We start from the raw sequence: 17,177 nt of genomic DNA on the forward strand, positions 1-17,177 counted from the left end.
TTATACCTTAGTTACTAAACTGTTCTTATGTCAACCCATGGGAGTTGCATTCTTTTCTATTCTCCTCTCTGTCCCTCCAGGAATAGGGGGAAGGAAAGAAGGGGGAGAGTGAGTGAACAAGCTGTCTGGCTGGGTTCTTAAGAGTTAAAGATTAATAAGAGTCTTGCTAGTTTGAGAGGATATTTGGACTATGGTGAATTTTGTCTAATGAAAATATGTGCACACAGTGGACATGGTGGAAGAAAACAAGGGTTAGCATACGAAGCACTCATTTCAAGGCTTTCCAGCAGATGTTGAATAAAGCACAGTCAAGGGCAGTTATGGATAAAAGCAGCCAGTTCTTCCAATTGCTCAAAGATGTTACAACCTTCCACTAAATCTGTACCAAGGTTTAGTACTACACTAAAGAAAAATACTGCTCAGAACATACAGTTCTTCAATACTAGATCAAGACAGCTGCTCAGTTTGTACTTCTGCAATTTGTATTCCCTCCACAAAATCAATCAGTGCAGCTATCTCAAAAAGGTGATCTCTAGTAAAATAATCCTGGCACCTACCAGTAACAGCCATCTTGAAAAATGTCAGGAACAGCAGTAGATTAGAAATAAGGTAATTAGAAAGCACAATAAACACACACACATTTCTTATACATTAGGACAGTGATAACTCCCCCTTTTCTGAGGGCAGAAAATCATTTTAAATACAGGGTATTCTATAATAACACTTAGGACAAGTTACAGGCTGAAGAACTGATCTTTTAATTGGCTTTCTGTTATGAGGAAGTCATCACCATATTAATACCAGCAGCTGACCCAGACATGGCTACCAAAGATGTTGTTAAAACCAAAGCAAAACTGGATAATGATAAACCCAAGGAAATTCATGCCAATATAGCTGTAAGTAGTTTTGTTTTATGTATTTTATTCTTGCATTATCACTGTACCCAAGATGCAAGAAGACATGATCAAACACTGGCTTAGACTCTATGAACATCTATAAAATAAAACAATAATGCAACAAAGCATTATAGAAAGTTACTTCCTTTGGGAAAAAAATTGTCCTTACTACTGAGGTAGCCAATCATACAGCACAGCAACGCTAACTAATAGGAAGTAATTTATAAAACAAAGCCACAGGCATTAACCTCACAAACTAGCAGTGAAGTTTTCACTTGGTCTCTCAAAGCAAGTTTACTGCTTTGGCTGATATTAAGGCAAAGACAATAGATTCTCCTCCAAGAAATAAAGTTTAAGAGGTCCTTTGTAAGTGATATTAGTATAAAGTAAACCAGGGTTATCAATTAAGACAGATCAGTTTATGACCTATTTTACTAAATAACCAACAGTATTTCAAAACAGCCCACAAGTATCCCAGCAGAAGGGGGTAGAAATTGGAGGAGTACTGAACACCCAAAGCAAAATAACCAGAAACAGGAAATTGTTCATTTGTACCTTCAAAAAAGGTACAGGCCAGACATCCACAGCATCAACTCTCCTAACACTTATCAGTCTGTAACTTTCTGTCCCTTCTCTGATTATCAGTTCTTAACAGTATTTTTCTGGCACAAGTACAGATGAATTCTTTAGGGCTTATTCATCCCCTAACAGCACCAGCTTGAAAAGCCTCCTTCTCTATAGGCAGGTCTGTCATTGATAGCAGATGCTTATGATCTAAAAACTAATGGAACTGGATTTCCAAGTTAGCAATTCAATCAATATCCCACAATGGAAGTCCTTAATTATTTTTAAAAGGTTAATATATAACAGCACATTTTCCAGGGGAAAAAAAAACAACAACACATAGCCTAAGAACAGTCTAAAGCTTTATGGATACAAAAGCCCACAGAATACCTGAAGGGGAGAGGTTATCTTGCTGTTCAAGGTTGATGGCTTACTGTGAGATTCTTTGAAGCTTTCTGGTGTTGCAAGCTGGCTAACTGAGGCAGAGATGTTTGGCGTTAAGGAAGTCTTAGCGAGAGACTGCTGCTGCATTTGGTCATGCTGTGGTGTCAACCTGAGTTTCTGGAGAAGATCAACACTTGTATGGGATGTATTTGAGGCAGTTCCTGTATTTGCTGACGTCAAGGGTGCTGTAAGCTGACTTTGGCCAGCCATTAGATTTTGTGGAACATGGTTCACTTCAGATGGCAGCTGAGTCACTAGTGGAGATATCTGCTTGGCAGCTTGCTGCATAACTTGCATTATATTGTTGTTTTGTTTGAGGCCCGGAAGCATCTGAGCAGGGGCAGCTTCCACTGTTGAGGCTGAATTAAGAATAGGGCTTAAACGAACTGAATAGCTTGAAACATTTTTTATATCAGGCTGGGAAACTGAAGCTGGAGGTATTAGCATAGGTGTTAAACATTCTGGCTGATTCAAAGGATTGGCACTGGTTTTAACGCTTGGACTTTCAGATTTCCCTAATGATTGCTGTATTGCTGTCGACTGGTCAAAAGAAAAAGGCAAGAACAAACTGTGCTGCTCTCTGGCAGAGGCATCAGTCTGCAACTTCCCGATTCTCTCTGGATTGGGATACAGAGCTACAGGCTGTTCCTTTGATACAGAGGTTCCAAACAGTTCCTCCAAAGTCAGATGCTTTTGCCTTGGCTAGAAAGAGAAAAAAGAAGTTTTCAGTTTAGGAACATACATAACACTGTGCATCTCACACTGTTACAATTTCAATAAAACTATGAAAGACAACTAGGTCAAATGCATTTAAAATACAGTTTGGATATCAAGTGTGCTCTATTTACATGGATTTTGAAATCCATTTCATTTACAAGGAACATCCTGTCTATGTAAGGTTTTTCTCTTACAGCCCTCTATGGATGCACTGTGCACTAGAAATATAAAGAAGGGGAAAGGCCATAGATTCTGTCATTAAGATGGCACCCACCATCATCTATCAGCCCTAACTACACAGGCCCTTGGGGGCAGTGGGGGTGAAGAACATAAGTGTTGAACAAAATCCACATGAAATTTATAGAGCTGGAAATAACTAAATGGCCTAAAAGATGGCAAAGGAACAGAGAAACCTGAAAGCACACAGCTCATCTAGCAATACATGCCTAGACAGTTCTCACCATTTTCATTAACATGGCAACAGATGTTGCACTAGGTAAAAGAATGTGTATTAACCCGAACACATGCATATGTATCTCCTTGAAAAATGTGTATATATACATATTGTTACATCTAACAGTCCTTCAGTATCTCCCAAAAATATACATCTAGCCTACACCAACATAGTTAAAAAAAAATATCTAATTTTAAGGATATTATCTTCTTAATATTTTGCTGAGAATATTTTAAAATGTGTTTCACTAAAGAGAAAAAGAACATCTATTAACACCCTTCATCTCAAAATTTCCCTTTATTTTTCCCTTTTCTTCTTTTAAAAGGTTGCACAGGACCAGAAGTTATATAAAACAGCTGGACTAAAATACAACATTCTGTTCAGTAGACTGAATGGCCTGCAGCACAATTCCAGGGCATTCTGATGGTATGTCTAAATAAAGATGCTGTTTTACAATGACAACTACTGCACCATGACATTGCTATGCTAGCTCTAATTTTACTAGATAAGAGCAGTGAAGGTATGGCAGTACAGGTTGCATGCAAGTAGCTTAACAAAAGAAACCCTTGAGCTTGAAATCACATTGACTTCTGCACAGGTTAATAATCTATACTGTCATTGCTGTTACTCATTTTTACCTAGCCTAAAGTCAGGCCAACTTCATTTTGCAGCTGAGACATTCTGTAGTTTATAATCCTTGATAATGATGTTAGGATTCTTCCTAGAATGTTGCTCTTTTTTCCACTGATCTTACTGTTCTGGAGACCTCTCCTTCAACTGTAAAGATTCCATTAAGAGAAAAATCACTATTCCATCTCATTTCATACTCAGCTTTTCACTTCAGTATGATAAATCTATCTTTCTAAAAATCTAAAATCTAAAACTACCTTTCCTTTATTACCAGTAATTACAAGAATCAAGTAATAAACAGAAACGTCTACCATGCTCTGATCCAAGTCAGACTAGCCCCTTATGTGGATACAGTCTCAAACATGAAGTTAATTTCCAGCCTGAAGTATAAAATACTTCTTTTGCCTGCCCCATCTTTAGCTGAGGTGTACTTTGAGTGTATCATCAGCTCAGTGTTATGAAGACCCTTTCAGCTAGGGCTGCAAAAAGGCAACACAATCAGTTTATTTGATAGGAGCAGAGTGCTAGTCAGAGGGCTTCTCCAGAAATCATTTCAGATACATTGAAACACAAATTAACAGTCAGAGCTGGCACTTCATGATGTTCTGTTTCAGTTTTGCTGATTGCTGGCACAAAAATGTCTCATGATACAACCAGTTTTCATTTTGAACTGCCAAGTTCAAACTTGAGATTATCACAGAAGAGACACTAATTTTTTATTTCCAGATCTGTGATATCTTTAGCATGAGATTAAGTTAGTCATTCGACATGCCAAGTGGGACATTTTGAGTGCAGGAGTTTGAGAATCTCGCAGTACTTATCTACAAATACTATTACTTAATTTCACTGGTCACTTGTTTCAATTAGATGAAAAACTGTATGTTTACAGTAGTCCTTTAACAGTTGTTACTGTTTTTCCAGTAGTCCTCCAGTTGTTCATGTTATTAAATATGTGATTAAGATCAAACACATTTGCGATATATTTGAACCCAGCTAACTAGCTTAAAGAATTTATCAGTTATGTTACCAATTAAATTTTACCAATATCTCTGCAGCTATTATTTTAATTAGGTCAACAGAACTAAAAATATTCCATTTTACCTGTTCTATAAATTTACTATTTCCCTTTTAACTACTTGAGAGCAATTTCTCTTTCCAGTTTTTCCTTTACTAGTTGTTTGATTTCTGTTCTGCAACTTCATGTGCTGTCAGGTGGGGCACTTCAGCTGATTGCTTTCTGTCTACATGGAGTGACCCAAAAGAAAGCATCTTCTAAATCAAAGACTCAGGTGACCCTGCTGCAGGTCTCCAGAGCAGGCATGCAGTAAGCTGAGCTGGCTGCCAGGGGCTCAGTCTCTCACTTACACTGATCCAAGAGCAGAGGTGCTGCTGTGGGGGTAGAGGGGACTGTGACAGCAAATAACCCCCAGCAAACTCCCCACCCCTTACTTTAATCTCTTAACTGTTACCACCTCATTCCCTAAAACACATTCCTGCTGCCCACACCCTCACCGTAAACTGTGCTAGAAATTATTACTACCACAAAGTAAGTATTTCGTTTACAATACTAAATGTGAGGTTGCACATATTTTCATAGGACATTTTTCAGACACAGTGGTTTATTACATCAGAAACAACAGTAAACTATGGCAGGCCTTGCAGCTTACTGAAGAGGCGTATTTCCTGAGAACCACTACTGACCTACCTGTGCCCACTGGGTGTCACTGTAGGCAGGGCCAGGATACTTGCATGTTACAGAAAATTTGGTTATTGCATAAGGTTTTTTTTCCTACATTTATCTCTAAGAAGTCGTGTATGAAGCTACAGCTTCCTTGGTCAGAAATGCTTCCTAGAAAATGGAGCCAGATACTGAACTTGAATCATCACTGCCACTCCAGCAATGATACCGAGTATTTTTTAAACAAGTTTCCCAAGGTTGATAAACAACATTTACCTGAAGCAGAGTTTTATTTCACTAGCATTTTTACTGTGGTTTAAACTTTAATTACAGTAGTAACACCACGCTTTAGAATTTGTAGATATCTGGATACATGCTAATTCAACATGTTTTCTGTAACACTTATCTGAAAGAAATCTCAACACCGTATTACTACAATTTGAGCAACATATCTCCCCAACAACGCTAAGTTTTTTTATTTCTTTTTTTTTAAACAGTATTTCCCTTCCTGCAGAGGAAGGAATATACTGTCAGAAAGTTCTTAATATCGGAAAAAAAACAACATTATTTCCCTGCCACTAACAAAACAACAAACTCCAAAGCAAAACAACACACACTTTTTCCACAATCCAAGCGTGAAGGAATCAGCCAAGCCAACTGATCCCACTACCAAACTCACACAAGCAAAGGTTCAATGCAAGCTACAGAAGTCTGGGAGAAGACAGATAAATACACTTTCAGTTACACCAATGAGAATTTGGTGCTGCCATGACTGAAACTATTTCTTGGTTAACAATTCGCTGTTGATTCAAGTTAACAGGACTGCAGCTTTGAAAGCACCTTTGAAGGCAGCAGAGACAAACCTTATGTCTCAGATGTGAGAAAACAGGGCTTAAGTTCACATGTAAAAGACTGCAATTGATGCCACGTTCAGTTCAATAATGTGGCAGAGAATTTTTTCTTGTCTCCTGGCTCTGCAAGTGATCCTGCACATTACCATGGACTGACTTCTTCCAGCATCCAAGTTAGCCCATATAAACTCAGATATTCACAGTAATGTGGACAGAACCTTATATTTTTAAATGCTAACTCAAAAAGACAGAATTCAGGATACTAACAGCTTCCAAACATATTAGTTTATTTTTTATAAATTAAAAAGAAAATATATATATATATATATATATTAAAAAAGCACCTTTTTTATGGCTGGATGGCACTTACCTGCTCTTGCACTTGTTTTGATGTTTTCTGTTCTGAAGGCTCTGTGCTTTCTGGCTTTGGAGGATTTGCATTTTGTTGCATTCCAGAACTTGATACAATACTTAAATCATTATTCTGATTCTGTGGGTTAAAAAAAAAAAGGGGGGGGGGGGGGGGGAATTAACACAAATACATGGAATCACAGAATAGTTAGGGTTTGAAAGGACCTTAAAATCATTGAGTTCCAACCCCCCTCTGCCATGGGCAGGGACACCTCACACTAAACCATGCCACCTAAGGTTCTGTCGAACCTGGCCTTGAACACTGCCAGGGATAGAGCATTCACAACTTCCTTGGGCAACCCATTCCAGTGCCTCACCACCCTCACAGTAAAAAACTTCCTCCTTATATCCAACCTGAACTTTCCCTGTTAAAGTTTTAACCCGTTACCCCTTGTCCTATCACTACAGTCCCTAACAAAGAGTCCCTCCCCAACATCCTTACAGGCCCCCTTCAGATACTGGAAGGCTGCTATGAGGTCTCCAAGCAGCCTTCTCTTCTCCAGGCTGAACAGCCCCAACTTTCTCAGCCTATCTTCATGACTTTAAGTCCACATTTACCCACTACTGCAATCCTGTTCACATGACACTTTGAAATACAGAAATCAGTACTCTGTACATAGTCTGTAAGACACTGCAGAATTCATGAATTTTAGGAAACAAAGCTTATAGAAAGCCATCCACCATTTAGTATGTTGTCATAAAGCTTTTACTTTATATTACAAATGAAAAAAAATGACAACTGGTGTCATACTTCCTTGGCCAAGAAGGAAAATGATATACAAAAGGCAGGCTTTTCTACATCCTGTATCTGCAGTAGCTGCTAATGAGGAAGTTTGCTACACTTCATTAATTCAAGAACCCCAACTAGAAAAGCTTAACAAAAAAAATCCTTTCAGAAATCATCCTGAGTGGTTGGGAAAAGAGCCTGTCACCAACTTAATTCCACAGGCTGTAATTAACCATGCACATGCATTTTCAGAAAGTGCTAATTTGGTTTTCTGTGAACAAGGTGAAACCAGACGAGCTACATTGTAACAAACTATGTTTACAGATCAAGTTGACTTTAATCTTTAATAAATATACACATAAACAAGCACAAAAATTGTATTACAGTTTCAATCACCAGTGAAAACAGCCAAACTGTAGAACTGTCAAGCTTTCAATAGGTAAACTACAGCTTACGCACCTGATACAGCTGAACATTAGCATAAGACACCATGATTGCTCTGGTTGCTTACAGCAACAAAATAGGAACTAAACTTTTACCAACAAGTTAAAAACCAAACTGAACTTTATTACTCTTTTGTTTTCAGTTTCTAATTGAAAACAATAAATACAAAATTCAAGACTATGTGCTGTGATTCAGGGACAGGGATGAGAAGCAACTTCATCTTTCTGGCTTTTAGTCACTGACCTGAAGGTCAAAGCCCTTTGTGCCTGAACTGCCAGATGGCTTGTGGTCACACACACACAAAAACAAAAAACCCCCCAAAAAACAAGCATAGTTTTCGTTTCACTAGAGGAGGCGCTGCAGTATGTTTCTGTGCTCATTCTGAAACACATTCACAAAACACTGCACTATAAAAAGCATCCATTCACCTCTTAAAAAAAAAAGTAAATCTCAGAATTCATTCATTTTCACATATGGACTTGATGTAGTGAGTACTTGAAGGATTAAGCTGTTTTGGAACCCTAGATTAAATCACTCAGACCTTCATAAATCTCTTTTACTCTCTGTGCCCCTCTCTCATGCCGACAGTCTGCCAATCACATGTGGGCTACACACAAGGATTACTGTATGATCCATCTGGAAATGTACCAGGCAGATAAATACTTTCTACTCCTAAATACAAATTCATGCATAATTACTGACTGCTGTAAAATAGTAATAAAAAAATCAAGACAGGAAAGGTCTCTCAAAGCCATCTTCAAAGCAAGTTGGTTACTTAAGTTAACATTGACATACTCTGGCTACAAGGAATTCCAAAATTACCGTGCCAGAAGTTTGTTGCTAAAGCTGAGGTGATCAACAGAACATTCCTCCAAAGAAGTTTGCTTGAAATATGACCAACATCATGCAATTCTGTTTACCTGGCAACTTCTACATAACTACAGTCATAGGCCATGGGATTACGTTGGAACAGATTCAGTTTACACAAAAAGAAAATTAAGTAATTATTCTAGTTTCTCTGATGTTCTAAAGCATTAAGAAACAAACACACCCACCAACAAATGAAGACCAAGACACAAACCCCCCAGTTATACAGCAGCTCTGCTGTAGTCCATGCCCTGCAGATTTCCCTACTGTATTACACCACAAAATCTGTATACCATTGCCTGTTTATCTGTATTTGTGTAGTGAGATTCAAACATGATACTTCAGAACTATATTTCTAGCAAAAGCTTTTCAGTGCCCTCACATGGAAAAGACCTCAGAACTGGAGAGGAGAAGCAGGAATAGCTCAAGTCATTTTTAAGAGCCATCTGTTGGAAACGTGTTATCCAATACTACAAGGACAAAGAGGGAGGAAGACTTCACCACAGCCTAAGAGGGCACTACCAAAACAAGGAGTTCCTGTGGTGTGGAAAAGCCTCCAACTATTTCAAACCTATCACAGTTGATACAACACAAAGATGAGTCATTCAGGTTTTGATGTTTCCTTGTGCCCTTACAAAAGCTGCTCCTTCCACGACGCTGGCCTTTGTACAAAGACAATATCTCCCTGAACAGCACTGAGGCTCAGAGAATCAAAAGCATTTGGTTTTGTTTTTTTTTTTTTTTTTTTTTTTAATTTTGTATTTAAAGCATTTTAAACACACATCATTGATTTTCAGAAGCTACTATCTAGCTCAGGTCACACACATTGTATGGTTTGTCACGTTTACCTGCCCTCAACCTACATCAGAAAGTGACAAATTAAAATTGGTTCATGCAAAGCTTAATCCACACATTTCTTCTTTTCTCCTTTGACAATCTCGAATCCTACAAAGACTCAAACCTCAAGTACTCAAAGGAACTCTGCTGCACAACAGACTTCTGTAAGGAATCAAGCACTACACTCATGTGCCAACTCTTGCCCACCAGAACAGACACCAAACCCCACACCACGGTTCTGCAACGTCATACTCATACATTATTTTGCTATTGCACGTTCTTGTATTATTATACTCAGGGAAAGGCATGTTCAGAATCCTTGTTTCCTTTTTTCCTCCCTCATATTGCCTGGATGTATGAATTTGGTCCTAAGACTACACACAGTAGCTCTTTCCTAAGAGAACTAATACTCTCCATTACGTAAATCTGTGAATTTAGCACTAGCTAAAGATACCAGACTCATCCTTCTGAAGTCAATTAATTCATTAAAATAGCAGACACAGAGGAGAGAAGCAGTCAACTGGGGAACAGAAGGACAGCAGAACAGTACTGTTATACCTCATGTACAGCTATTAAAAATATGCTTACCAGAGTCTACAAATACACTGAATGAATGAATCTCTGATTTCCAATACTAGAAGATGTCTTTTGAGACTAAGAAGAGAGACACACTGTTGGGTACAATTGTTTTTTCTATTCCCAGAAAAAAAATTTGGATCACATGATGGACATTCAACCTATCTTGCCTGAAATCAGAGACTCTTTCCTAGGATAGTGTACTTGAAGGAGGGAACAAGACATCCATCTTAAAAGAAGGCTACTGAAACAAGAGCAGAGAATACCTGCTCCCTAAACAAAACGCAGCTGATAATGTTAAAAACTAGTTTCCAGATAGGCTTAATAATTCATACAAGTCCCACACTGTTTTAAAACATGAATTTTTCCCCATACCATCCCTTCTCTCTAAGTCATTCTACATCAGTGCTTGTGTCACAGGCAGGGGATAGTTCACAAAGTTTCTGGGCTTCTGTTATATTATTCAACTTGCCAAAACATTTTAGGGTGCAGCTCAACGAATGCTCTCCATTATGGCATGAATCACAGCGGATCTCCTCCGGTGACATTCAGTATGCAGGAAAAAATGAAAACCCATGTTGTCATCTTGAAATTCCTTATTTTAATGTTTCTTATAGTGGCTGACAAAAGCAGAGGTGGTCAGTGGTACTGAACATCTGCAGTGTCACAGATACCTAATCTTTCATGTTTTCTTTGACAACAAACTCACAAAACAAGACAGTAGATGAGTACTGACATGAAGCAGTCCACACAGCTGTTTTCAAGAAGCATTTTGTTCTGTCTGCGTCTCCAGGTATCCATTTTTAAAACAGTATTTCTCCTCCACCCCCAAAAAAGGGGGCAATTCAGGGGTCATTAAATTAGAGATAAGGTGTATTACTTTGTAATCTTGCATAAGAGTGTGTTTCATAGGACAAGAGAGATTTATTCTCTATCATTTCGCTCTCACGAAATCACAGGGAACACTACTACAGTGCACTGCATATGATGTCCTAAACCTCTTATTCAGAAGCAGAAGTAGTGGTTTTAGTTGTTTGTAAGGTTAGGGGAAAAGAAAGAAAAGGGGGGGAATAAGACATTTCCTTACTCGTTCATATTCATCCTTGGCTTTACTAAGCATTTCCAGGATGTCAATGGACTTGTTTTCATTGCAGCCATTGGTTCTGGTAGGACTTTTTCTGTCCTGGGAAACTTGTTGTGATCTCTGAGCTTCTTGTTGTACCACTCTGTAGCAGCAAAGAAGAAACATAATTTCAGAATTTTATCTTGAATTAACATCTTGCAAAAAGCAGTAAAGAAAAATGTACTTCCAGCTTATTAACACATTTTGTTCTGCCTGAATAAAAGTCTAACGCATAGATGTCCAAAGTTACGCAGGTTTTCATTTGCTACAACATTTATACAAGTCATCAAATGGTCTGTACGATTTATCTCCAATGCAGACAGTATGGGTCTGTCTCTCACGAGAGTTTGCCTACAGTAAATACTGCTTCTGTGAAGCTGTCATGTTTAGACATTTTCACAATAAAATATGTGGACATCCAAGCATACAACATACAAAGAGCACATGTATTATACCACAGACTTACTTCTCAACATGATTTTTTCCATATTTAGCCAAGTCAAGCCATGTTATTCAACAAAATCAATTACAACTCAGTTCTGATTCAGGACAAGGCCTACCATTATACAACACCACAAAGACAGTGGTAAAGAAGAGAGCTGGCTCACACCAGATGTCTCTGGAGCCAGCCAGCAAGGAGGCTTAAACCAAGTTAACCCTTACTACCACACTTAAGGCTCCGGGAAGAACAACAAACCATTTTCTTCTTTAACTGCTTTCATTCAAATTACCTGCAGGTCTACAACACATCCTTTCCTCTGGCCTTTGTTGCCTACAGTTCATTCACGATTTCTACTCCACCCCTACCTGCCTCAAGTATCAAACCCCTTCAATTTAAAAGATGGTTAAGACATGCAAGAAGATGTATACCTGGTACATTTCCCTAATAAAAGTAAAGGCAGCATATACTTCTACTCCTAATCCATTCGCAATTCACAAGATATACACAGTTGTGCAATGCACTAAAGCTTATCCTCTTGAAATAAACACACACCAGCCTGTAATCCCTTCTTTTTTTAAGCCTGCATTAATGAAATATGTTAAGAAAAAACAAACACTGTAAACAGGGCAGAGCTCTGGAGCTGGCGTGGCACTTCAGACTTCTCAAGCTGTGGAACTAATGGCTGATGGGGGAGCCAAAAGGTGCCATCATAACAATCACAGAAAGTGCCTATCATTCCAGCCTCCAGTTTCTTTGGGTCAGTTCAGATTCAGGACAAACTGTAGATTTGGGAGACTGAGATTAGATATTTATATGTACCTCTATGTTGCCATTTCTGGGGAAAAAAAAAAGGTTTTGCAAGTTTCTTTTCAGTTTTCTAGCAACCAAACCTCTTCACATCACTACAGTTCAGCTGTGTTTATTTGAAGAAGGGCTGGATTCGGCTTCTAATAATTCAACCCATCTTCAAAATTACTTTGAAAATTTTAAATCATACCAGGTGCTTATTTAACCAGCTTCTCATTATTAGCACAGCTTTTTCTGTCTGTAAGCAAGCATTCACCTGCAAATGGTTACTCAGAATAGGCAGGCCAATCTACACTGTCTTGACAATTTCTACGAACTGCAGTATGTGCTCATTTGGATGAAGCAGCTCAACACTACAAATGTTTCTATGGTGACACCCTGAGAGAACATTTTGTTCCAGCACCCCACGCCATCATACAGCCCTGACTTAGGACCTGTCTAAACTCAACTCCAAAACTAGGGGTGAGAAAGAGCAAGGTAAGAGAATACCAGAATACTTTACTGAGGTTTTAAGTGTTGGCATAACTGTATGAGGAAAATAAGTACCCCAGTTAAAAGTAAAATTCTTTTTTTAAGAACAGATTATCCTCTCATGCAGATAAAGTGTCTAATAGCTCTTCATCTTCTGTCTTGTGCAGGTTACAGTCAGATGGTGGTGATGGGGTAAATGTGTAACACTAAACCCCCAAAACTCCCTGCAATACTGTCCCACTTTTAGCTTGCTGCCTGTATCTCAGAAGCCAGTTTGGGTCTGACTCTTGAAACACAGTAAAACAAGCCTGTAAACTAACCTATAAACCCCACTATGAATTTACACATCAGAATGCAATAGTTTCACAAAGATCTGAAAACCCTAGTTTCTGTCCTACTGCATCCAGAATGCTCATCCCTCAAACAATCACCTTGACCCAACTTAATTCCTTTTGAAGTCAGGAGTTTAATGACTCCCATTATATTTTTAATTTCAGAAAATTCTAGATTTTTTTTTTTTAAGAAAAAAGTTCTGTAAATCAAAAACCTTTGCTGGGGAAAAAGTCAACTGAGCATGCTCTCTACACAATCCAGGATTACATCTTTTTTAAGCAAGGCCTGCTGTTTCCTTCCATTATATCGGGCAGTGGAAGAGGCACGCATTCCTCCAGGGATACAGTCACTGCTGTAACCATTTGTGTAAGAATATATGAAGTTACAGCATTGAAAATATACCTGCCACAACCTCACTGAAGAGAGTGGGGTAGGCAGAGCAGGAGAAAGAGAGAGAATGTGAGAACTGAAGTCTGTGATTGCAAAGCCTACGAACATTAACTTACTTTTCTTTTGAAAGATAAGCCACCAAAATATAAACGGATGGTCTGCAATCTTGTTAACTCAGTCTGGCACAATAAGGACAAGTTAAGCTGCAGGAAAAAGGGTACAAATCTCCTTGAAGCCTTATATGGTTGTGTTTTTGAAGCTCAGAGGTACAATAGGCAGTACTCTTTCCTATTAGTAATAAACCCCCCACCTAAACAACAGGGCGAAAAACCGTTTTTCCACCTAAGACAAAATTATGGAACAAAATTAATGCTCTTGGAAGACAATGTAAATATTTATTTCAAAACATACTGAACTAAGCCTGATGCAGCCTGCTACCATGTGCTGAAATGAAGCTTTTCTTCTCTAAGATTCCATTTTATTCTATTAAGAGTATATTTTAAGTTTTCTGAAACACATCTTTCATCCCAGGATGAAATAATTCCTGCAATTTCAGCCTCCCTCGCATAGAGAAGCAACAAAAGCATCAGCATTTTTACCTTTCTTCTGACTGCCTCTACACATCTTGGGGGAGGAAAAGCTTGATGTTTGTGGAAACTGATGTCAGCAAAATTGTATCAATCCACTTTTCAGCAAGTTTCTAACAGCAGCCTCAAAAGTGCAGCTTTTCCATCCTACAGTAGTGTGCAACTACTTCATTTCATTTTCTCCAATATGAACCCTTAAATACTCAGAAGCTATAACATGTATGGTACCAAACGAAGTGTGATTTCATTCTACAGTGCTCTTTCAACAAATATAAGGAAATAGACTTACTCTAAATACCTTTCCGAGTACAGAAATAGCCTCTACCAAAACTTTTGTTACCCCCGAATCAATACACAACTTTAAAGGAAAAAAGAAATAGAATTATTGAGACATTTGGTGATCCAATAATGATGACGACTTTATGAAAAAAGTGCTCAGATAATGAAAGACTTATTACTAGCACTTACACTAGCTAAAGTCACTTAATATCTCTTTTGACCAAGTTAATAGCAGCAAAGACTAAAAATCATACTAAAGTGAGGTCCTAGCCCCCTCAATAAAATTTAACTGTCTATATTTGGTCAATATCCAGTGTACGCTTTTGATCTCTCTAGATCCACTTGCATAAGTTTGAAGTGACAAAGCTCAATGCATGTTCCCCAAAGTCTGCTTGATACATTAGCTCCAATTTCAGTTTCAAAGATACTTGTAATCCACAGTCATTCTAACACCTAGCATAAAAAGTTCTAACATTTGAAAAATGCATTTCAGCTTTTTAACCATCCAAGGTAATTTGTAATCTCAAACTTTCTAGGGGGCTGAGATGCTACGGTCACAAGAGCGTACGAATATCTACGCCATCAACTGGAGTGAAGCAGTAACACTACTTTTGGCACTTCTGCCTCTCTGTGTCAATAAAGCTGCAACACAGGTATCAGGAACCCAAGGAAACGCAGGTTACAGTAGCTTGCAAAGGAGATGACAAAAAGGCTTAGATTATTCCCAGACTGACTTTAAATGACCCTGCTGGGTTACAGTTATTTTCAGAATATTAGAGAATCCAGCAAAAAGGTGAGATGTGCTTTATGGACTGCTGTGCCATGGCTAGACTGATTTGTTACCTGCTACACTTCTAAAGATTCCTGAAGCATCTCGAGCCCATGATTCATGCTATAGGGACTAGGTTTAATAGCAAATGAACTCAAGTTTTGCCATACGACACTTCCATCTGCACTGTAGTTGTACACGACATAATAAGAACATGGTAGAGTTCAAAGAGTTCAGCTTTTTCTCCCACTTCAAACATTAATAGTTGTCTTAAAAGATGCATTAAAAGAAAAAAGGCATGGCCATCTGATGCTCTGCTTATACAAAGGAGAGGCAACAGACATTTTCTTTGTTTTGGTAACAATTTCCAAAAGTCAGTTTCACACAATTGTTTTCAATTAACCCTTAGAATCAATCCCAGTATTTGGAAAAGCCAAATAAGAGCAAGAACTTAAACGCAGCTGGGAGGGGAGGAGGAAGAAGTGGGAAACAGGAACTGTATAGGCTTATAAGGATGACAGAAAAAAAAGAATTTAGAAAAAGAATTTTATATCAAATATCAAAATCCATAATTTGTGTTGCCTTACATGGCTTCTGTGAGGAAAAAACAACCCAAAGCAAAAATCCCAGAACAAGAAATTCTGCTTAAGTATACGGAAACTAGTCAAAGCGTTGGCCTGCTTTCAAGTTTTGTCTGTCTTCAGGATGTCTCAACTAGCAAGACACAACACGCTGATTAAGTCATGCAATAGAAAAAATAGTTCAGGAAAGTGAAAAGGAAAGTTCAGGAAAAATTATGAAGAAAAGCACAGAAGAGAACAAGGAATGACAAGAGATCCTACGTAGTACATTTGCATTTTGCAGTTTTGCATCTTTCCTAGTGTAACTACTTTATCAAACAATTCAAGCTCCTTCCTTTTGTAAGGACACTGAAGATTTATTGAAGTTAATTCTCATCCATTTGTATTAGTAAAACATCTTGGCTTAATCTGCAAGGCAGCTCCCCTGAATGAGCAGAAAGGTGCAAGAACAGCCTTCAGTCACAGCATTTCAAAGACTTTATGCCACATCATCAACTCAACCAGTTCCACCCTCCTTTGACCTCTGCTGTTCTCCAGGCTTAAGCCCTCCAGCTGTGCAACCATCTACAGTAAAGATACACTACCTACACTGCTCCGGCAACAACAGCTTCAAGCTAACAAACCCAAGTTACTGCAAACACAGTCTTTTAAAGTTTCTTTAAATTGAGACCATTTCAGAAATTTTCCTGCTGCACGACATCTCTAGGAGCCCTTGAAACTACAAAATAAGAGCAAGTGACACAGCAGCTTCTTCACAAACCAACTTTATCTCCAGAGGTGAAGGAAAGTGAAAAAAAAATTAAAATCAAACAATCCAGAAATTAGCAGCAGGAAAACTATTATTTCATAGTTTTCCTTATTCTCCCAACATTGCTTTAACTCTGTAAGAGTCCACCTACTTCTCCCACTATTCTCCAACCCTTCACTTGCGTCAGAAATAGTAACTAACCCTTAAAATCAAAACACCCCACAAATTAAACAAAAACAAGCCCATCACCAAATAAACCACAAAACTAAAAAAACACTGCCCATCCTTTGATTACACTTTCTGCAGAGTGATCTTTTGCCAGCATCCCCATCCAAAATAAAATAAAGTGTTCGCACTTCCTTTCATTGGAGGATGCAAACTAAGGCTTAAACTGATTTTTTTTACCCCTGAACTAAAACTTCTAAGGCTGTAGATTTTAATCAGAAACCCAGTATTTTGATTACTAAAACCCCTGTTACCACCATACTAGTTCAGGAATGAGAAAAAAAACCCAAACAATGTTCACTAGGTTCACTTTTTTCTGTATTGCA

The 17,177-nt window shown here is 38.3% G+C and overlaps 1 protein-coding gene and 1 long non-coding RNA gene across 5 annotated transcripts in view; both read right to left on the reverse strand.

The window, feature by feature from the left end:
* LOC133270559 (uncharacterized) overlaps positions 1-17,177 on the reverse strand; it is a 985,299-nt gene that overhangs the window by 133,915 nt on the left and 834,207 nt on the right. The window lies entirely within an intron of this gene.
* The window catches only part of DCP1A (decapping mRNA 1A), a 36,658-nt gene that overhangs the window by 8,240 nt on the left and 11,241 nt on the right, over positions 1-17,177 (reverse strand). For all 4 annotated transcript variants that reach the window (XR_009743822.1, XM_061455834.1, XM_061455837.1 and 1 more), the window contains 3 exons: positions 11,184-11,322; positions 6,605-6,724; positions 1,851-2,606 (listed from right to left, as the gene is read on the reverse strand). Coding sequence is in view for 3 of the 4 variants with exons in the window: in XM_061455834.1 (XP_061311818.1) it covers positions 1,851-2,606; positions 6,605-6,724; positions 11,184-11,322 (1,015 nt within the window). In the remaining variant the exon portion in view is untranslated. The remainder of the gene's footprint in view (positions 1-1,850; positions 2,607-6,604; positions 6,725-11,183; positions 11,323-17,177) is intronic.

This window comes from Pezoporus flaviventris, unplaced genomic scaffold (genome assembly GCF_033815535.1).
Source record: "Pezoporus flaviventris isolate CSIRO_AGI_PZ_B2104156 unplaced genomic scaffold, CSIRO_AGI_Pfla_v1 ptg000021l, whole genome shotgun sequence".
Taxonomy (NCBI): domain Eukaryota; kingdom Metazoa; phylum Chordata; class Aves; order Psittaciformes; family Psittacidae; genus Pezoporus; species Pezoporus flaviventris.